Source organism: Canis lupus, unplaced genomic scaffold, assembly GCF_011100685.1.
Source record: "Canis lupus familiaris isolate Mischka breed German Shepherd unplaced genomic scaffold, alternate assembly UU_Cfam_GSD_1.0 chrUn_S1846H2043, whole genome shotgun sequence".
Taxonomy (NCBI): domain Eukaryota; kingdom Metazoa; phylum Chordata; class Mammalia; order Carnivora; family Canidae; genus Canis; species Canis lupus.
Genome location: NW_023330706.1, coordinates 1 through 22,424, shown reverse-complemented (window position 1 = coordinate 22,424; position 22,424 = coordinate 1). Strand labels below are relative to the sequence as shown.

At 39.5% G+C, this 22,424-nt stretch overlaps 1 protein-coding gene across 2 annotated transcripts in view; it reads right to left on the bottom strand.

Annotated features, from left to right (window-relative positions):
- Positions 1 to 21,765, bottom strand: part of LOC119878703 (rho GTPase-activating protein 20-like) — a 29,822-nt gene extending 8,057 nt beyond the window's left edge. For both annotated transcript variants that reach the window (XM_038589290.1, XM_038589291.1), the window contains exons 1-12: positions 21,513 to 21,765; positions 19,756 to 19,931; positions 18,279 to 18,440; positions 16,327 to 16,436; positions 15,623 to 15,812; positions 14,071 to 14,182; positions 12,032 to 12,207; positions 10,544 to 10,705; positions 8,641 to 8,750; positions 7,644 to 7,833; positions 6,306 to 6,417; positions 3,070 to 3,245 (exon numbers count right to left, since the gene is read on the bottom strand). In XM_038589290.1, the coding sequence (XP_038445218.1) occupies positions 3,070 to 3,245; positions 6,306 to 6,417; positions 7,644 to 7,833; positions 8,641 to 8,750; positions 10,544 to 10,705; positions 12,032 to 12,207; positions 14,071 to 14,182; positions 15,623 to 15,812; positions 16,327 to 16,436; positions 18,279 to 18,440; positions 19,756 to 19,931; positions 21,513 to 21,750 (1,914 nt within the window). In that variant the 5' untranslated portion in view covers positions 21,751 to 21,765. The remainder of the gene's footprint in view (positions 1 to 3,069; positions 3,246 to 6,305; positions 6,418 to 7,643; positions 7,834 to 8,640; positions 8,751 to 10,543; positions 10,706 to 12,031; positions 12,208 to 14,070; positions 14,183 to 15,622; positions 15,813 to 16,326; positions 16,437 to 18,278; positions 18,441 to 19,755; positions 19,932 to 21,512) is intronic.
- Positions 21,766 to 22,424: the final 659 nt, after the last annotated feature.

Sequence of the window (22,424 nt, the reverse complement as noted above, 5' to 3'; positions counted from 1 at the left end):
CCATTGAATTGCACGTGCAAAAACAGGTTGTGGATTTTCTCTGACAAAAATGAAAGCATCAAAGCAGAGCCTACGCTTCAGTGGAAAGGAAGACAAAGCTCCCTTCTATCATATGGCACTTACTCTTTTGTGTGCTTTTTTGCAAACTACTACAAAAGCTACTCTCATCATTGCTTCATTCTTCCTTTCCTTAACTGTACAAAAGTAGATGGTCTAATGGCAAACTCCTGATGTTCCTGAGGATGTATTCATTTCTAGTGTAGACCAATTCTCCAGAGAGTTTGACATGATACTATTCAGGCCAAGGTTGCAGAGTCTGATTCTCCACAAAGATTAGTCAACTTTAGGTAGGGAAAGCTTCAGAAATGTCTAAGAACTCTATGCACACGTGGTCACCATCTTCCTAGTCTGTGCCTATAACACGGAAATAGAAAAGACCCTACTAAGTCTTGCAAGAAACATCAATTGTATGTGTGCACCTTCAAGAGGGAAACACTTATCATGGTATTCAAGTACCTAATGGATGATCATTCTTTTCCTTGTGTCTTGATGCCTATATATATATTTACTGGTGTGTTTTACTCTAGCTCAGTGTAGTAATGGTCAGAGACTATTGCTATCTTTCATATAGTTAAACAGTAATGGGGGACAAGCAAAGACCAAATGTGACAAGGAAGGACCACATATGACCTTGGTTCTAAGAGTGCCATAATAACTGCCTTAATATAGTTTTGTTCAGAGCTGTTAGCAAGTGCCAAGGTAGATGGATTAAATTCTTTGTTCTAGTTTTCAGTTCTTTCTCCATTACCATTTTAGCAATAGAATGGGATATCTGTGATGTAGCTGTATAATTTCCAAATTAATCTAGTTCTTGAGACGATCTATTGAATTTTCAGAATTCCAAACTACCTTTGTCCATTGCACCTACTCCTAAAGTTAGATTTATCAAAAGAGGCATGTAGCTAGAGCTGGTTACTGTGTCGTTATAACCTTGGATGGTGGGCTAGACATCACAAATATTAACAAAAGGATAACCTAGGATCTGGTGAAAGGAGACACAAATGGCAAAATCCTTCCTCCATGACTTATAAAGTAAAAGGCATCAAGAAACAGGAGACAATGATGGTTAACAATGATTGGTCGCCTCACTGAGCCTTTTTATATTCCTCATAAAGTAAACATTTGCTTACTATTGTAAACTTCTAGATCTATTCTGAAATTTTTCATGTGATTTTTCTTTTGGAAACTGCCTTCATTAGGAGCATGGTGAGGAAGTCATCAGAGACAGGATGTTTTCTTTGGTAAACATTATGTATGTGTCAATGTATATTTTGAAATTTCTTATTATTATAGTAGTCACATTAGTATTAGTCTTTTGCATGGAGTCCTCAGGTGGGAGGTGTGTGGTGAAAACAGAAAGTATTTCTAATGTAAGGAGCTTTTACCTTCTACAGTACCGTCCTTAAATTTTGATTTCATGAAGTGTTTTCCAGTTTGACAAGTTCTTAATCAGTTATGCCTATGTTGGTTCTTGGGCAATCATAATGAAAGACACCATCACAGCTTGAGTAACTCATGTGTGGATAAAGCTAGAATTTTCCCCACCTTTAAAACACATGCTACCAGAAGAACAGATTCACTGTCCAAGTTCACTCTGTTCCCAGAATTTAGTTTCTTTCTTAGGATTCTGCATGATTTTATACTGGCTGATTTTCTGAAGATGCCTTCCGTGAGTGGTCATTTTTGATTGATAAGGAAAGCACATAATGTAGGAAAAAAAGAAGAGTATATGGCATTTCATATCCCAAGCCCAGAGCAAAAGCTTGCTTCCTTTTTGAAAGAGCTAGGCTATCGGATGGTATACAGTTTTAGAGCTGCAAGAAGTAAAGTCAATTTAGATTCTTTAGTCAATGTCTCTCTATAGTTTTACCCAAAATCCACCTTACATACACTGAAACTTTGTAATCACTTATTTAAATCAGATTTTTTTCATTGACTTTACCCTTTTAAATCAAACTTCCATGTTTCAAGGCCTTGTGGAATCCTCACCTGTCTCCTACTTTATCAGTCTTTTCTCATTATTCCCTTCCATAGATGCTCTTCCCCATATATGGCAATCTTTTTCTATACTCATTTCCCATTTGTTGATTCCTCTTTAAGTGATTGTATCTTCCATTCCTACTATCTCTATTTCCCTTCCTCTTTAAAAGAAAAGCTCAAATACTCTCTTATTCTCTGATTACATTCCCTTCATGAGTCTTTCAACGTCCTTTGCTCTATCTTCATGTCCTCTCCCTACTGTGTAGAAAGATATAAGGGCTGTAGTCAGATGGACCAAAAGTTCAGAAACCTACTATGCTTCTGATCTATTGTGTAACCTGGGGCACATGCGAACTGTACTGAAAATTTTCTAATCCATTTATAATGTGTGGAGGATGATAGTTCTAGCTACCCCCTAAAATTGCTGTGATGCAAGGACTGGGGTAGCAGCTAGCATGTAACTAACGTGGTTAATTTCTTCACCACTAGGATAACATTCCCAAATCCAGTGCAGGGTTGCAGAGGTCCTGGGTACTCTGCAAATTTCCATACTGACAATTCAGTACACCGATTGGAGATAACACAGGCCAAACTCTGTGGCTGTCATTTAACATGCTCTTTTAGAATTAGCAGATTCATATATGCCTCCGGATGATTCTTTATGCTTAGGTAAGATGTTTTCAGTTGTTAGATTAAGTAGACTCAGTTGAAGGAGACCTGAGACTACTGTGAGTTCAGGAAGACAATAGCAGAATGTGAAGATGATTCATGCACACAGAGTCCATTTTGACTGATCTGAACAGGCCTACATGGGTCTCTGTGGAAACAAGTGGAATGGACAAAACGTCGTTCAGTGTATTGGCCTCATGACTCTGCAGTAGGTAAATCAAATGACACTACCAAGTTTCTCACCCAAAGCCAGGTGCTGTCTAATGATTTCTCCATTTGGGGTAGGTTTGCATGAGGACACTTGGCCTCTCCGAGGTCCCTCTCCTCAGGAAGGCAATAAAAGACCAAACTGAGACCTACCAGTATTGGGAAGGGGAAGTTGTCCTTATGAAAGATATCCGTGAGGGAAACTCCAAAGAGCTGTCCTGATTTTTCAGACGGTGCAGCTGTGCACTGGTTGTTCTGCCAAGTGCCAGCACAGTGGCCAAAGGACGAGTTTGTGAAAGCACTGCTTTCCTTGGTGTTCTGGTCAGAATCTAAGGAAGAAGGGAGATTAGTGTGTTTTAATTCACGTAGACTTATTTTCACCATTGCCATTATACAGCATGTTCATTGTAGAGGCTAGAAGAGGGAAACTGAGTGATTTGTTGTGTAGAACTCTCCATGTTCTGATGTTGGCTAACAGCATCCTCATGACATTGATGAGTTCTTGCCAATAACTTTCAGACTGACGGTTAAACCTAGGGACTTGATCAGACTCAAAGTGATTATTTCCTCTGCCATCAGTTACTGCCATTACACTGATCTGGAGGCACTGAAACTGTAGGTGTTTGTTTTCTACTGGTGTGATCAGTGGGTTCAGGTATCAGATCTGATTTTATTTTTTTATTTTTTTCTGATTTTAAGAGCTATAAGTTTTTGGTATGCAAATCAAGCTGTTTGTTAATCCTGTGCTTTCACAGCGAGGCTCCCCTCAGCCTCAGATTCTCTCCTTGGGTTTCTGAGTGCTCAAGTTTCTACCATCCAAAGGAATTGCCTCTCAGGACACAATCTGCCTGACCCCTACTTCTCTGGTTCCACTGCTCTGGGCCATCTTCAAGGATGACTTTCTGCAGTCAGGGTCCTTGGGAAGTAGTCATTACATGCTGGCTATGTGGTGGTGTCTGTGTTCTCTTGTCAACCCCACCAACCCACCCAGAGATGATGTTTTTGGTTAAATATGTTTAACATTTACTGAAAAGAGCCTAAACCACAATGAAGTGTGGAAACACACTTCCTCACACACACACTCAAACATACATGTGTATATACACCTACATAAACGTACAAGGCTTGAAAGAAAACATAGAAAATGCAAAACAATAAGAGGTTAGGAGTGCATTGATAGACCACCAGTTTCCAGAGATGATTTTTAATTACTCAACATTCCCTATTGAAGGAAGAACTTTCCAAAGAAAAGGAGATCAGCAGTGAGAAGCTGAGTTCAAATTTCTACTGCTCAGCTGTGAATGTTTCCCTTTGAAGATATCTTAACATTGCTTAAATAACCGATTGCTTTAAGAGTCAACAGATGAGACAAGCTGTCGAAAGATAAAAAGATGAAGAACATTTCACCAAATAACCTTAAACACGGGGCAATTTGGCTTTTTTGGGATATAGTACGTCCATCAGCACCTCCACTCATGTGGGGCCAGCACTGCACCAGAAGCATCCTGGTTCTGCCACTTAGGAAGCTCAGCATTTTAAAGCTTTGGTTTGCTCAACTGTAACATAAATGATGCTGCCTACACCAAGTTAAACTAAATATATAAGATACTACTCGGCACAAGGCAATAAATATTCCCAGGATCATTAATGAATGGGGTCGCTTCAAAAGGGTCGAATAATGTCAAATAAATCTGGGAAAAACTGGTGCATTTGACTTCCAAAAGGAAAATATGAATTTCCCAAGCCTATTTGACGAGAGAACCCTTTCTGGGAAAGGGAAAACAATGCATGGATCATATATTCTATATGCACTGATAGCAATCTCCGTCTATACACTGGCATAAGTCAGAAATGTACAGTTCTGTAGTTCTAAATAGCTCACTTGTTGTCCAGTTTGGTTCTCTGTTCCGAGACTGGTAGAGATTTAGGTTTTCTTAATTGCCCCCATGAGTGTGTCTGTTCTGGAGTGTTCTGGTGCCAGACAGGTTGTAAAATGGTGAAGTGCACTTATCTGATTGCTCTGTGTCATTGATGTATATAAATAGCCGCTGCAGTGTCCAGACTGCTCTCTGGTCCTGGGAAATTGGCCTGTACTCCTATTGCTGAGGCATGTCTTTCACACCCAGTGGCTTCCTTTTTCTTCCATACTCTTCTGGGACTGATGGAGATACATGTTCCATGTTGAGGTATAAGAAACTCTGCATGGACATAGAGGGTCCCATTGTTCTTAGACATGTCAGCTCACTGTTCTGTGAGGAATTTCTGCTTCCATTTGGTTTCCATGCAGGAAATGGTGCAGATATCCCATGTACCTACCTAGTGGTTTTGGGCTTTTTCCCCTTGAGATTGCCACGTAAATCTTCTACTCTATGCCATGAATCATTTCTGTTTCCTAGAAAGCTAAGTCTTTAAGACTCATAAGCATCAAAGAGCACTGTTTTCCTCATATTCTCCTCTTGCTTCTATTCCCTGAGGAGGTGAGTTGTCTCTTAAGGCAGCTTAAGACAGGAAGAAGGATGAGGGAAGGAATATCTCAGGTAAAATAAATGAGTTAGTATTTCAAAGATTCTTCCTACCCTACTTGGAATACCCCTTAGGAAATGCTGGTGTACAGAACTGAGGAGGAAAAGCCAGTGAAGGAAAGGATATGCGTGTACTGGTGCTGCTGTGAGTTTTATGATGTGTGGTCTTAAGAAATAATGCCTCCTCATCTTGTAAACCACCACCTTTGGCGTGGTCCTTTGCACAGTCCTCTCCCACATTAACTCTTGAAAAGTCCCTCTTGCTTCTGGGAACTCTTCCTCCACCATATGAAAGGAGGAGAAGCTACCTTATTGAAGACATGGGGACCAATTGAGAGCCAGCGCCAATACACAAATACCTAGGTTTGACATCAAGTCAAGTCCTTTTCTCTCAATGACGCTGGTTCTTTTCTACTCATTTTAAAGAGCACCGGAATCCTGTGGTGCCTCAAGAGCCATTGATCAAAAAGAGGATGGAGCAGGAATAAAACCCCCCTGCTCTGGTTTCAACCAGAGCACATTTATATATTATAAGTAGAAATTAATAATTATGCATTATATGCTTAACAACATGTATAATATAGATGTGAGATCCATTTAAAATTGTGTTAAAAAAATCCCCAAACACTGTATCATACCATGCTATTTCCTAATACTGCCAGAAATGTCTTGAAGTTTCTATGCTTTCTTGGGTTTCCAACAGTGTGAAACCTCCCTGACCTGCTAGCCAGCCTTCAGAGAAGGAGCAGCTGGGAATCATTGCCCTGGGGATGCTCTGGGCTCCAGAACAGGGCTAAGTATCTGCCATGACCCCTGGCAACCTTGCTGTCTGTGTCTCCCTAAAGCCTATTAAACTATTCACAGTACCTGCAGCCTTCTCATTGTTATGACAACTCTTTGAATTCTCTCCCAAGAGAGAAGTGATGTCTTCTCCAAATATCTTGAGGCAATTTTCAATCAAAAACTGTATAAGAGAAGCCTGTAATGCAAAAAGAACACAATGGGGTGCTCTTTTTTATACGGAAGAGTTATAAGTCACATTTTGTTTATAGACCTTGGATCTAACCAAAAATGTGAAAGACTTCTATGAACAATTCAGAGTTGATAATAATATATAGAAACCCAAGTTCTCTAATAAAATAACTTAGTGTGATACTTTCTGTTGTACTTTGGGTACAGATTTTAAAATTCTACTAGTCAGTGGGCTAAAGTCCTAATTTGTCACCTAATTTCATACCTAACATTGTGATACCAATGGTTACATCTTTAAAACTAGAATAGTTTTCAAAGCAACCTACCTTCTTAACTTTACTTATTGTGTAAAATTTTACTTCCAGAAAATATTGGGTTGTAACTTAGGATAATATCTGATTAAAATGTGTAAAGCATAGACAAAATCCTATGAAATCCATTTCTTAAAGAGGAAAGAATGTTTTTTGGAAAGAGGATATTCCTGTGGATTTTTTTTTTTGATGTTTTGTTTTGTTTTTGAGTAAAAATCACAGGTCTGGAGAGAAAACATGTCGGTCTGTCTAACCGCAGTCCCTTCTCATGTCTTGCTTTGCCTAATGCTGGCTCTCGGCATGAGCTTGGGGAAAAGCTGTCATCTTATTAGGCATCTGTGGCTTCATTAGGATGTTCTGGAATATCTAACTAGTTTCTGTCTGATGTAGCAGAGGCAAAAGAGTAGCCAAGTATTATTCTAAATGAGCCACAACTTGCAGAGCAAGGCCAATGTGTTTGGAGCCATGGGCGCTCATAGTGACTGAATCACCTAGGATGTGCCAGTAACGACCACAGGAGCTGGGTCTTGTTACCATTGTGTCATGAGGAAGCCATGGCTTTGCCCAAAGTTACAAGCTCCCCCCTCATGGATCAGGCTGAGAGTTGAACCTCGGCTTGTCAAACTCCGGAGCCCAGGTCTTTTCTATCATATTATGCCACTCTTCTCTTTCTTTTGTTTAGTCAGTCTAGTATTGAATCTCCTGGATGGGAAAGAAGCGACTCAACTGCTCTATATTTCGCAATTTAACAACACCCCTTCCCATATTCCACCAGAGTAGGATAAAGATCTCTGCTATTCCAAGGAAGGCAATGAAGATGTGCACTTTTCAGAACTGATCCTTCGCAATTACTACTACACATTTCAGATTCAAAGCATGGATTCTAAACCCCATATGAGACACATATGAGAGATCTCTCTACCTTTTTAATGAAGTTGTCTTCCAATTCCAAGTTGCAGGAATTAGGTGGACAAAGAATACTTGGGGCTATACACACTGATAAATCATAAGCTGTCATCTGATTGGATGAGGATTGTTGCTCAATGTTGTATAACACACCGAAAAGGTATCGCAAGAGAACAACATTCGCTTTTGGCAGCTGTGTTAGAAGCCTAAAGTCAGAAAGATGCACTTTTGAATAAGGCAAGTCATTGCACTTAGCAGTTGGAAGTATAGAGACGGAAAGCAGAGAACATCTTTCTAGATCTAGTATACAACCTGCTGTAGCAGAGTTCCAGGCATGAACGTACACAAAAATGTTTTACCAAATTCAATTTCTGAGCTAACCCTCTCTGGTTAAATATTTGACAAACTTAAGGTTATACCATGGGCTGTTGATGCTCTGGCATCTCTCTTAAGCCACTGACTTGTCTACCAGTTTCATATATTCAGAAGTTGTACAATGACTAAGGAGTCTACTTAATAAGGTCAGGAGAAGAGCAATAATAGCCATAAGGCATGCCTGTATTCTGAAACTGGCCTCTGTGGGTGAGAAGAATAGAAATCATTTGGCATTGTATGTTCTCATTCATTTGGGGAATATAAATAATAGTGAAAGGGAATATAAGGGAAGGGAGAAGAAATGTGTGGGAAATATCAGAAAGGGAGACAGAACATAAAGACTCCTAACTCTGGGAAATGAACTAGGGGTGATGGAAGGGGATGAGGGCAGGAGGTAGGGGTGAATAGGTGATGGGCACTGAGGGGGGCACTTGACGGAATGAGCACTGGGTGTTACTCTGTATGTTGGTAAATTGAACACCAATAACAAATAAATTTATTATTAAAAAAAAGAAACCATTTGGCATTGAATGTTATTTTAATGGTCAAAGTGGCAAGAAGGAAACCAATATTTTGTAATGGTATATTGGCTGTATTTCTGAGCCATGACCAGAGTAGAGTAATTATTGCATCATTACCTCTGGGCAGCATTTATTTTTTCCTTCTGAGTCACTTCGTCAAGAACACCAAGCCATTTTTCATAGAGGTCCGATGAAAGTAAACTTCCTTCGATATTTTCAAGAAAATCCTTATGTGGATAAAAAAAAATACACACAAATATACACAGAAACACACACATATATATGCATATATAATACAAAATATATATTGGAAATATCACAGAGAAAACACTTAGTTGAAAACTTCAGTTGAGTTCCTACTTCCTTCATAGATACCCAAACTGTGACCCACATGGGGGTCAGCTTGACTCTCCATTGACTTGTACATGCAAAAGCAGGTTGTGGATTTTCTCTGACAAAAATGAAAGCATCAAAGCAGAGCATAGCCTTCACTGGAAAGGAAGACAAAGCTCCCTTCCATCATATGGAACTTACTCTTTTGTGTGCTTTTATGCAAACTACTACAAAAGCTACTCTCATAATTGCATCATTCTTCCTTTCCTGAACTATACAAAAGTAGAGAGTCTAATGGCAAACTCATGATGGTCCTGAGGATGTATTCATTTCTAGTGTAGACCAATTCTCCAGAGAGTTTGACATGATACTATTCAGGCCAAGGTTGCAGAGTCTGATTCTCCACAAAGATTAGTCAACTTTAGGTAGGGAAAGCTTCAGAAATGTCTAAGAACTCTATGCACACGTGGTCACCATCTTCCTAGTCTGTGCCTATAACACGGAAATAGAAAAGACCCTACTAAGTCTTGCAAGAAACATCAATTGTATGTGTGCACCTTCAAGAGGGAAACACTTATCATGATATTCAAGTGCCTAATGGATGATCATTCTTTTCCTTGTGTCTTGATGCCTATATATATATTTACTGGCGTGTTTTACTCTAGCCCAGTGTAGTAGTGGTCAGAGACTATTGCTATCTTTCATATAGTTAAACAGTAATGGGGGACAAGCAAAGACCAAATGTGACAAGGAAGGACCACATATGACCTTGGTTTTAAGAGTGTCATCATTACTGCCTTGACACAGTTTTGTTGAGAGCTGTTAGCAAGTGCCAAGGTAGATGGATTAAATTCTCTATTCTAGTTCTCACATCTTTCTCCATTACCATTTTAGCAATAGAATGGGACATCTGTGATGTAGCTGTATAATTTCCAAATTAATCTATTTCTTGAGTCGATCTACTGAATTTTCAGAATACCAAAGTACTTTTGTCTGTTGCACCTACTCCAAAAGATAGATTTATCGAAAGAGGCATGTAGCTAGAGGTGGTTACCATGTCGTTATAACCTTGGATGGTGGGATAGACATCTCAAATATTAACTAAAGGATGCCTAGGATGTGGTGAAAGGAGACACAAATGGCAAAATCCTTCCTCCATGACTTATAAAAGGCACTAAGAAACAGGAGACAATGAGACAATGATGGTTAAGAATGATTGGTTGCCTCACTGAGCCTTTTTTAGATTCCTCATAAAGTAAACATGTGCTTACTATTGTGAACTTCTATACCTATCTTCAAATGTTTCATATGAGTTTTCTTTTGGAAACTGCCTTCATTAGGAGTGTGGTGAGGAAGTCATCAAAAGCAGATGTTTGCTTTGGTAAACATTATGTAGGTGTCAGTGTATATTTTGAAATTTCTTATTATTACTAGTAGTCATATTAGTATTAGTATTTTGCATGAAGTCTTCAGGTGGGTGGTGTGTGGTGAAAACAGAAAGTATTTCTAATGTATGGGGCTTTTAACTCCTACAGTACCTTCCTTAAATTTTGAATTCATGAAGTGTTTTCCAGTTTGAGAAGCTCTTAATCAGTTTTGCCCATGTCGCTCCTTGGGCAATCATAATGAAAGACACCAATCACAGCTTGACTTACTCATGTGTGGATAAAGCTAGAACTTTCCCCACCTTTAAAACAAATGCTACCACAAGAACAGATTTGCTGTAATGCCTCACTCTGTCTCCAGAATTCAGTTTCTTCTTTAGGATTCCGCATGACTTTATACTACCTGGTTTTCTGAATATGCCTTCTGTGAGTGGTCCTTTCTCATTGATAAAGGAAAGCATATCCTGTAAGAAAAAAAGAAGAGTATATGGCATTTCATATCCCAAGCCCAGAGTAAAAGCTTGCTACCTTTTTGAAAGAGCTAGGCTATGTGATGGTATACGGTTTTAGAGCTGGAAGGAGTAAAGTCGATTTAGATTCTTTAGTCAATGTCTCTCTATAGTTTCTACCCAAAATCCACCTTAGAGTCGTACACTGAAACATTGTAATCACTTATTTTAATCAGATTTTTTTTCATTGAATTTACCCTTTTAAATCAAACTTCCGTGTTTCAAGGCCTTTGTGGAATCCTCGCCTGTCTCCTAATTTACCAGTCTTGTTTCCTTATTCCCTTACATAGATGCTCTTCCTCAAGTATGGAAATCTTTTTGCCATACTCATTTCCCATTTGTTGATTCCTCTTTAAGTGATTGTATCCTCCATTCCTACTATCTCTACTTCCCTTCCTCTTTAAAAAAAAAAAAAAAGCTCAAATGCTCTCTTCTTATTATCTGATTACATTTCCTTCATGAGTCCTTCACTGTCTTTTGCTCTATCTTCATGTTCTCTCCCTGCAGTGTAGAAAGATAATAAGGGCTGGAGTCTGATAGACCAAGGGATCGGAAACCTATTATTATGCTTCTGATCTATTGTGTGACCTGGGGCAAATGCGAACTGTACTGAAAGCTTCAAATTCATTTGTAAAGTGTGGAGGATGATAGTTCCAGCTTCCCCTAAAATTGCTGTGATGCAAGGACTGTGGAAGTAGCAAGCATGTAACTAACGTGGTTAATTTCTTCACACCTAGGATAACATTCCCAAATCTAGTGCAGGGTTGCAGAGGTACTGGGTACTCAGTAAATTTCCACACTGAAAATTCATTACACTGATTTGAGATAACACAGGCCAAACTCTGTGGCTGTCATTTAATGTGCTCTTTTAGAATTAGCAGATTCATATATGCCTCAGGATGAGTCTTTATGCTTAGGTAAGATATTTTCAGTTGTTAGATTAAGTAGACTCAGTTGAAGGAGACCTGAGACTACTGTGAGTTCAGGAAGACAATAGCAGAATGTGAAGATGATTCATGCACACAGAGTCCATTTTGACTGATCTGAACAAGGCCTACATGGGTCTCTGTGGAAACAAGTGGAATGGACAAAACGTCGTTCTGTTGTATTGGCCAAATGACTTTCCAGTAGGTAAATCAAATGACACTAGCAAAGCTTCTCAGCCAAAGCCAGGGACTGTCTAATGATTTCTCCACTTGAGGGTTGGTTTGCATGAGAACCCTTGGCCTCTCCGAGGTCCCTCTCCTCAGGAAGGCAATAAAAGACCTAACTGAGACCTACCAGTATTGGTAAGGGCATGATGTCCTTATCAAAGATATCCGTAAGGGAAACTCCAAAGAGCTGTCCTGGTTTTGCAGACAGTAGAGCTGTGCACTGGTTGTACTGGGAAGTGCCAATGCGCTGGCAAAAGTCCGAGTCTCTAAAAGAAGTGCTTTTCAAGGTGTTCTGGACTGAATCTAAGGAAGAAGGGAGATTAGTGTGTTTTAATTCACTTAGCCTTATATTCACCATTACCATTATACAGTGTGTTCATTGCAGGGCTAGAAGAGGGAAACTGAGTCATTTGTTGTGTAGAACTCTCCATGTTCTGATGTTGGCTAACAGCATCCTCATGGCATTGTTGAGTTCTTGCCCATATCCTTCACACTGATGGTTAAACCTTGGGACTTGATCAGATTGAAAGTCAGTATTTCCTGTGCCATCAGTTACTGTCTTTGCAATGCAACAGGAGGCACTGAACCTGTAGATGTTTGTTTTCTACTGGAGTAACAGTGGGTTCAGCTGTCAGATCTGATTTTAAAAGCTAGAAGGATTTGGTATCCAAATCAGGCTGAGTTTGGAAATCCTCTGCTTTCACATCCAGTCTGAGACCAGAACTGCACAGATGAGTCTCCACTGAAGTGTTATGTGAATCATAACCAAAGCAATGGTTGTGTAAACTACTGAGTTATGGAATGATTTTTATTATCCATATAAAAGTATACAACACAGTACAATACAATTCAAAAGGTATGTCATAGGATATGATAGGCATTGAAGATAGAGGAGATAATTTGTGGGAAGATTTCCTCAATATGAATATATGGGACCAAGGAAAAAACTTTAAATGGAAATAGCTGGGTCTTGGAAGGGGTTCATTTCTCATTCATTGGAAAAACAGATAAAGAGGAAGTGTCAAGGGTCATTATGGAGATTCCAGTCTTCAGTGACTTACTAAACTGTAGACATGTAGGTGGATGGACCACATGGGGACTTGGTAGCATTCTGCAGTTGTGCTCTTTTGGAAATCACTATCACTCTCACTGGCTTGGATTCAACAGTTTGTTTTTCTGTCACTGAGGACATGAAAAACAAACACTTGTCTTGCACCAGCATATTCTCAGACATGGCACTAGACTCATCTTAATTCCTGATGACACGGATTGTCCAAAGGCTTCCCTCAACACAATGAGGTATATGTCGTAAAACGAAGACATGTCAAAAGTATGGAGGGATTGATGATGTGTGTCTCCAGGTTCTGAATCTAAACTCTGTTTTACAAAAAATGGGGTGTTGCCAGTGAGCTGTGATTAGCTAGGCTCAAATAATACTCGCACTAGTCTCAGGGGAACTTCTCCTAGTTCTAATATTTGCTTTTTAGAAATGTTTTTACATCCCTTATCTTATTGAATCTTGACAACATTTCTAAGATTTAGACATTACTTTTATCCAGCATTTTAGGCATGAATAGAGTGATACCAAGCTAGTAATTGGCCAAAGGTTGTATATCTGATAAATGGGGGCACTGGAGTTTGTACTCTGGAGAGATGATTGACATCAAGTCAAGTCCTTTTCTCTCAATGATGCTGGTTCCTTTCAACTCATTTTAAAGAGCACTGGAATCCTGTGGTGCCTCAAGAGCCACTGATCAAAAAGAGGATGGAGCAGGAATAAAAGTCGCATGCTCTGGTTTCAACCAGAGCAAATTTATATATTATAAGTAGAAATTAATACTTATGCATTATACGTTTAACTACATATATCATATAATATAGATGTGGGATCCATTTAAAATTGTGTTAAAAAAAATTCCCAAACACTGTATCATACCATGCTATCTCCTAATACTGCCAGAAACATCTGGAAGTTTCTATGCTTTCTTGGGTCTCCAACAGTGTGAAACCTCCCTTGACCTGCTAGCCAGTCTTCAGAAGAAGGAGCAGCTGGGAATCATTGCCCTGGGGATGCTCTGGGCTCCAGAAGAGGGCTAAGTATCTGCCATGACCCTTGGGAACCTTGCTGTCCATGTCTCCCTAAGCCTATTAAACTATTCACAGTACCTGCAGCCTTCTCATTGTTATGACAACTCTTTGAATTCTCTCCCAAGAGAGAAGTGATGTCTTCTCCAAATATCTTGAGGCAATTTTCGATCAAAAACTGTACAAGAGAAGCCTGTAATGCAAAAAGAACACAATGGGGTGCTCTTTTTCATATGGAAGAGTTATAAGTCACATTTTGTTTATAGACCTTGGATCTAACCAAAAATGTGAAAGACTTCTATGAAAAATTCAGAGTTGATAAAAATATATAGAAACCCAAGTTCTCTAATAAAATAAGAAAGAGTAATACTTTTTGTTGTACTTTGGGTACAGATTTTAAAATATTACTAGTCAGTGGACTAAAGTCCTAATTTGTTGCCTAATTTAATACCTAACATTGTGATACCAAAGGTTACATCTTTAAAACTAGGATAGTTTTCAAAGTAATGTACCTTCTAAAAGTTTATGTATTTTGTAAAATTTTGCTTCCAGAAAATATTGGATTGTAACTTAGTATCATAACTGATTAAAATGTAAAAAGCGGGATCCCTGGGTGGCGCAGCGGTTTGGCGCCTGCCTTTGGCCCAGGGCGCGATCCTGGAGACCCGGGATCGAGTCCCACATCGGGCTCCCGGTGCATGGAGCCTGCTTCTCCCTCTGCCTGTGTCTCTGCCTCTCTCTCTCTCTCTCTGTGACTATCATGAATAAATAAATAAAATCTTTAAAAAAAAATGTAAAAAGCATAGACAAAGTCCTATGAAATCCATTTCTTAAATAGGGAAGAATAGTTTTTGGAAAGTGGATATTCTTGTGGATTTTTTTTTTGATGTTTTCTTTTCTTTTCTTTTCTTTTTTTTTTTGAGTAAAAACTCACAGGGCTGGGGGAAATCATGTCTGTCTGTCTAACCACAGTCCCTTCTCATGTCTTGCTTTGCTTAATGCTGGCTCTCGGCATGAGCTTGGGGAAAAGCTGTCATCTTATTAGGCATCTGTGGCTTCATTAGGATGTTCTGGAATATCTCACTAGTTTCTGTCTGATGTAGCAGAGGCAAAAGAGTATCCAAGTATTTTTCTAAATGAGCCACAACTTTCAGAGCAAAGCCAATGTGTTTGGAGCCATGGGTGCTCATAGTGCCCGAGCCACCTAGGATGTGCCAGTAACGACCACAGGAGCTGGGTCTTGTTACCATTGTGTCATGAGGAAACCATGGCTTTGCCCAAGGTTACAAGCTCCCCCCTCATGGATCAGGCTGAGAGTTGAACCTTGCCTTGTCAAACTCCAGAGCCCAGGTCTTTTCTATCATATTATATCACTCTTCTCTCTCTTTTGTTTAGTCAGTCTAGTATTGAATCTCCTGGATGGGAAAGAAGCGACTCAACTGCTCTGCGTTTCCCACTTTAACAACACCCCTTCCCATATTCCACCAGAGAAGGATAGCAAACTCTGCCATTCCAAGAAAGCCTATGAAGATGTGCACTTTTCAGAACTGATCCTTCGCAATTACTACTACACATTTCAGATTCAAAGCATGGATTCTAAACCCCAGGGGACACATATGAGAGATCTCTCTACCTTTTTAATGAAGTTGTCTTCCAATTCCAAGCTGCAGGAATTAAGTGGACAAAGAATACTTGGGGCTATACACACTGATAAATCATAAGCTGTCATCTGATTGGATGAGGATTGTTGCTCAATGTTGTATAACACACCGAAAAGGTATCGCAAGAGAACAACATTCGCTTTTGGCAGCTGTGTTAGAAGCCTAAAGTCAGAAAGATGCACTTTTGAATAAGGCAAGTCATTGCACTTAGCAGTTGGAAGTATAGAGACGGAAAGCAGAGAACATCTTTCTAGATCTAGTATGCAACCTGCTGTAGCAGAGTTCCAGGCATGAACGTACACAAAAGTGTTTTACCAAATTCAATTTCTGAGCTAACCCTCTCTGGTTAAATGTTCGACAAACTTTAGGTTATGCCACTGGCTGTTGATGCACTGGCATCTCTCAGGCCACTGACTTTGTGTACCAGTTTCATATATTCAGAAGTTGTACAGTGACTAAGGAGTCAATGTTAATAAGTTCAGGAGAAGTACAATAATAGCCATAAGGCATGCTTGTATTCTGAAACTGGCCTCCATTGGTGAGAAGAATCAAAACTATTTGGCATTGAATGTTATTTTAGTGGTCAAAGTGGCAAGAAGGAAGCCAATATTTTCCTAATAGTATATTGGCTGTATTCTGAGCCATGACCAGAGTAGAGTAATTATTGCATCATTACCTCTGGGCTGCATTTATTTTTTCCTTCTCAGTCACTTCGTTAAGAACACCAAGCCATTTTTCATAGAGTTTGGATGAAAGTAAACTTCCTTCGATATTTTCAAGAAAATCCTTATGTGGATAAAAGAAAAATACACACAGACACACTCACATATGCAATATAGATATTGGAAATATTACAGAGAAAACAGTTGCAAACTTCAGTTCAGTCTCTACTTACGTCATAGATACCCAAACTGTGACCCACATGGAACTCTGCTCTGATTCTCTATTGACTTGCACGTGAAAAGCAGGTGTGTGGATTTTCTCCAACAAAAATGAAAGCATCTAAGCAGAGCCTAGGCTTCAGTGTAAATGAGGACAAAGCTCCCTTCTATCATATGGCACTTTTGTGTGCTTTTCTGCAAACTATTACAAAAGCTACTCTCATAATCGCTTCATTCTTCCTTTCCTGTACTGTACAAAAGTAGAGAGTCTAATGGCAAACTCATGATGGTCCTGAGGATGTATTCATTTCTAGTGTAGGCCAATTCTCCAGAGAGTTTGACATGATACTATTCAGGCCAAGGTTGCAGAGTCTGATTCTCCACAAAGATTAGTCAACTTTAGGTAGGGAAAGCTTCAGAAATGCCTAAGAACTCTATGCACACGTGGTCACCATCTTCCTAGTCTGTGCCTATAACACGGAAAGAGAAAGGATCCTACTAAGTCTTGCTAGAAACATCAATTGTATGTGTGCACCTTCAAGAGGGCAACACTTATCATGCTATTTGAGTACCTAATGTATCATCATTCTTTCCCCTGTCTCTTGATGCCTATATATATATTTACTGGTGTGTTTTACTGTAGTCCAATGTAGTAGTGGTCAGGGACTATTGGTATCTTTCATATAGTTGAACAGAAATGGGGGACAAGCTCTGCCTATGTCTCTGCCTCTCTCTTTCTCTCTGTGACTATCATAAATAATAATAAAAAAAATTAAAAGAAAAGAAATGGGGGACAAGAAAAGACCAAATGTGACAAGGAAGGACCAAATATGACCTTGATTCTAAGAGTGTCATCATTACTGCCTTAACTTAGTTTTGTTGATAACTGTTAGCAAGTGCCAAGGTAGATGGATTAAATTCTCTATTCTAGTTCTCACATCTTTCTCCATTACGGATTAGCAATAGAACAGGATATCTGTGATGTAGCTGTATAATTTCCAAATTAATCTAGTTCTTGAATCGATCTCTTGACTTTCCAGAATTCCAAACTACTTTTGTCTGTTGCACCTACTCCAAAAGTTCGATTTATCCAAACTGGCATGTAGCAAGAGCTGGTTAACATGTCATTATAACCTTGGATGGTGGGCTAGACATCACAAATATTAACTAAAGGATGCCGAGGATGTGGTGAAAGGAGACACAAATGGCAAAATCCTTCCTTCATGAGTTATAAAGTAAAAGACATCAAGAAACAGGAGACAGTGATGGTTAAGAATGATTGGTCACCTCACTGAGCCTTTTTGTATTCCTCATAAAGTAAACATTTGCTTACTATTGTGAAATTCCCTACCTATTCTCAAATTTTTCATATGATTTTTCTTTTGGAAACTGCCTTCATTAGGAGCGTGGTGAGGATGTCATCAAAAGCAGATGTTTGCTTTGGTAAATATTATGTATGTGTCAGTGTATACTTTGAAATTTATTATTATTACTAGTAGTCATATTAGTATTAGTATTTTGCATGGAGTCCTCAGGTAGGCTGTTCATGGTGATAACAGAAAGTATTTCTAATTTATGGGGCTTTTAACTCCTACAATAGCTTCCTTAAATTTGATTTCATGAAGTGTTTTCCAGTTTGACAAGTTCTTAATCAGTTATGCCTATGTTGGTTCCTGGGCAATCGTAATGAAAGACACCAATCACAGCTTCAGTTACCCATGTGTGGTAAAGCTAGAACTTTCCCCACCTTTAAAACACATGCTACCACATGAACAGATTTGCTGTAACAGTTAACTCTGTCCCCAGAATTTAGTTTCTCTTTTAGGTTTCTGCATGAATTTATACAGGCTGGTTTTCTGAAGATGCCTTCCAGGAGTGGTCCTTTCTGATTGATCACGGAAAGCATATCCTGTAGGAAAAAAAGAAGAGTATATGGCATTTCATATCCCAAGCCCAGAGCAAAAGCTTGCTTCCTTTTTGAAAGAGCTAGGCTATCGGATGGTTTACGGTTTTAGAGCTGGAAGACTAAAGTCAATTTAGATTCTTTAGTCAATGTCTCTCTATAGTTTTACCCAAAATCCACCTTACATACACTGAAACTTTGTAATCACTTATTTAAATCAGATTTTTTCATTGAATTTACCCTTTTAAATCAAACTTCTGTGTTTCTAGGCCTTTGTGGAATCCTCGCCTGTCTCCTACTTTACCAGTTTTGGCTCCTTATTCTCTTACATAGATGCCCTTCCCCATGTTTTCAAATCTTTTTGCCATACTCATTTCCCATTCGTTGATTCCTCTTTAAGTGTTTGTATCCTCCATTCCTACTATCTCTATTTCCCTTCCTCTTTAAAAAAAAAAAAACAAAACCTCAAATGCTCTCTTCTTATTATCTGATTACATTTCTTTCATGAGTCTTTCACTGTCTTTTGCTCTATCTTCATGTTCTCTCCCTGCAGTGTAGAAAGATAATAAGGGCTGGAGTCTGATAGACCAAGGGATCGGAAACCTATTATCATTCTGATCATTTGTGTGACCTGGGGCACATGCGAACTATATTGAAAGCTAATTCATTTGTAAAGTGTGGAGGATAATAGTTCCAGCTACCCCCTAAAATGGCTGTGATGCAAGGACTGGGGTAGTAGCAAGCATGTAACTAACATGGTAAATTTTTTCACACCTAGGATAACATTCCCAAATCTAGTGCAGGGTTGCAGAGGTACTGGGTACTCAGTAAATTTCCACACTGAAAATTCAGTGCACTGATTTGAGATAACACAGGCCAAACGCTGTGGCTGTCATTTAACATGCTCTTTTAGAATTAGCAGATTCATATATGCCTCAGGATGAGACTTTATGCTTAGGTAAGATATTTTCAGTTGTTAGATTAAGTAGACTCAGTTGAAGGAGACCTGCGACTACTGTGAGTTCAGGAAGACAATAGCAGAATGTGAAGATGATTCATGCACACAGAGTCCATTTTGACTGATCTGAACAGGCCTACATGGGTCTCTGTGGAAACAAGTGGAATGGACAAAACGTCGTTCTGTTGTATTGGCCAAATGACTCTGCAGTAGGTAAATCAAATGACACTAGCAAAACTTCTCAGCCAAAGCCAGGGTCTGTCTAATGATTTCTCCATTTAAGGGTTGGTTTGCATGAGAACACTTGGCCTCTCCAAGGTCCCTCTCCTCAGGAAGGTAATAAAAGACCAAACTGAGACCTACCAGTATTGGGAAGGGCAAGTTGTCCTTATCACAGATATCTGTGAGGGAAACCCCAAAGAGTTGTCGTGGTTTTGCAGATGGTGCAACTCTGCAGTGGTTTTTCTGGCAAGTGCCAGCGCGCCACCAAAAGGCCCAGTCTCTGAAAACAGTGCTTTTCATGGTCTTCTGGCCTGAATCTAAGGAAGAAGGGAGATTAGTGTATTTTAATTCACTTAGCCTTATTTTCACCATTGCCATTATACAGTGTGTTCATTGTAGTGGCTAGAAGAGGGAAACTGAGTCATTTATTTGTAGAACTCTCCATGTTCTGATGTTGGCTAACAGCATCCTCATGGTGTTGATAAGTTCTTACCCATATCCTTCAGACTGATGGTTAAACTTTGGGACTTGATCAGATTGAAGGTCAGTATTTCCTGTGCCATCAGTTACTGCCGGTTACACTGCATCAGGAGGCACTGAACCTGTAGATGTGTTTTCTACTGGAGTGAACAGTGGGTTCAGGTGTCAGATCTGATTTTAAAAGCTAGAAGGATTTGGTATGCAAATCAGGCTGAGTGTGGTAATCCTCTGCTTTCACAGCCAGTCTCCCCTCAGCCTCAGATTTCCTCTTTGGCTTTCTGAGTGCTCAAGTTCTACCATCCAAAGGATCTGCTTCTCAGGACACAATCTGCCTGAGCCCTACTTCTATGTTCCTCTGCTCTGGGCCATCTTCAAGGATGACTTGCTGCAGTCAGGGTCCTTGGGATGTTGTCATTACATGCTGGCCCTCTGGTGGCTGTGTTTTCTTGTCATACCCCACCAACCCACCCAGAGATGATGTTTTCGGTTAAATAGGTTGAACATTTACTGAAAAGAGACTAAACCACAATGAAGTGTGGAAACACACTTCCTCACACACACACTCAAACATGTATGTAAATATACACCTACACACAAGTACAAGGCTTGAAAGAAATCATAGAAAAGCAAAACAATGAGAGGTTATGAATGCATTTATAGAGGTTATGAATGCATATGCACCAGTTTCCAGAGATGATTTTTAATTACTCAACATTCCCTATGAAGGAAGAGCTTTCCAAAGAAAAGGTGACCAGCAGTGAGAAGCTGAGTTCAAAGTTTCTAGTGCTCAGCTGTGAATGTTTCCCTTTGAAGATACCTTAACATTGCTTAAATAACTGATTTCTTTAAGAGTCAGCAGATGAGCCAAGTTGTCGAAGGATAAACAAATGAGGAACATTTCACCAAATAACCTTGAACACTCGGCCACTTGGCTTTTCTGGGATGTAGTGAGTGCATCACCACCTCCACTCATGTGGGTGCCAGCCCTGCACCAGAAGCATCCTGGTCCTGCCACTGAGGAAGCTTAGCATTTTAAAGCTTCAGTTTGCTCAACTTTAACATAAATGATGCTGCCTACAACTCGTTAAACTAAATATATGATATACTACTCAGCACAAGGCATGGCTCAGGGCAGCCTTGAAAGTGCTCTGGGATATAGAGAAAGACAGGAGTTAATGGTCTTCCCAAAAGATTTAAAACAAGAAAACAACCTTCATAGAAATGAGTTGGGTCTTGATGTCAGACTTTTGAATTTTTCTAAGCTTGATTTTTGGTAGTGTTTGCATTCTTTCCTATACTGTTCCTCCTCATTGATGACAATAAGCTCACCCAGAAAGAATAAACTGTGTGTCTGAATTGTGTTTAAGCATGGAGACATGAGCCAAGGGAAGGCACTTGAAGAAAGGCAAGTGGCTCACCTCTCCCTTGCTTGTTCTGGGCTGGGTGCCTGGGCTTCAGTATGAAATGGATTTGCATGTCTGTGATCTTCTGCTCCAGAAGGAGGGACTCCTGAGTAGGGGAAGGAGAGACGGAGTCCTCTGCTTCCTTTGGCAGCAGTTTAGTAGATGGAAGATGGCTCATTTTAATTCCATAGGGATGTTCATGTCCTGTATGGAAAGAAACCTGAATATTTAGGCTGATGGTGATGGCTGTCATCAAACCTACCTTACCACGAGTGTAAGCATCACCCTATTTGTATATGTTGGTATTTTTCTGGGACTTCTAGATAAAGAAGGCTGTGCCTCCTGAGTGAGCATCATATGCACCCTTGTGGGAACACCTATCAGAAAGCGTGTGCCCAAGGGAAAGATTTTAAGAAGAGAAAACAATTTAAAGCATGTTACATGAAATACATATATGAGTGCATTAAACAATGCTGACTTTTTCTGTGTTTCTGAGAATGTTTAAGTTTTCTAGTTTGTGCCTTGACACTAACTAGATCTATACATCTTAGGCAAATTACTTGACACCGTCGAGCCTTACATTCATTCTTTGAAATGCTTGTCCACACACAAACTTATCAGAGTGAATATATTAATAAGCATTGGTGGTTAATATTTTTTATTTTTTATTTATTTTTTATTTTTATTTTTTGGTTAATAAATTTTTAAATTTTGGAGTATATATATAAATTGCTATCTTCACTATTCTCTCCAACAGAATGTCAGTCGAACAGATTTTTTTTTCATTTCCTTTTGTCAATTCTCCAGCCAGAGCTACTCGAGAGTAGTGGGATGTGTTGCCCTTATGCTTTATGGTTCCCTCCCACTGCTGCCCTCCCTCTATGGGTGTCCTGCCAGGCGATGATCAGAAGGAAGGGTGTGCAGAGT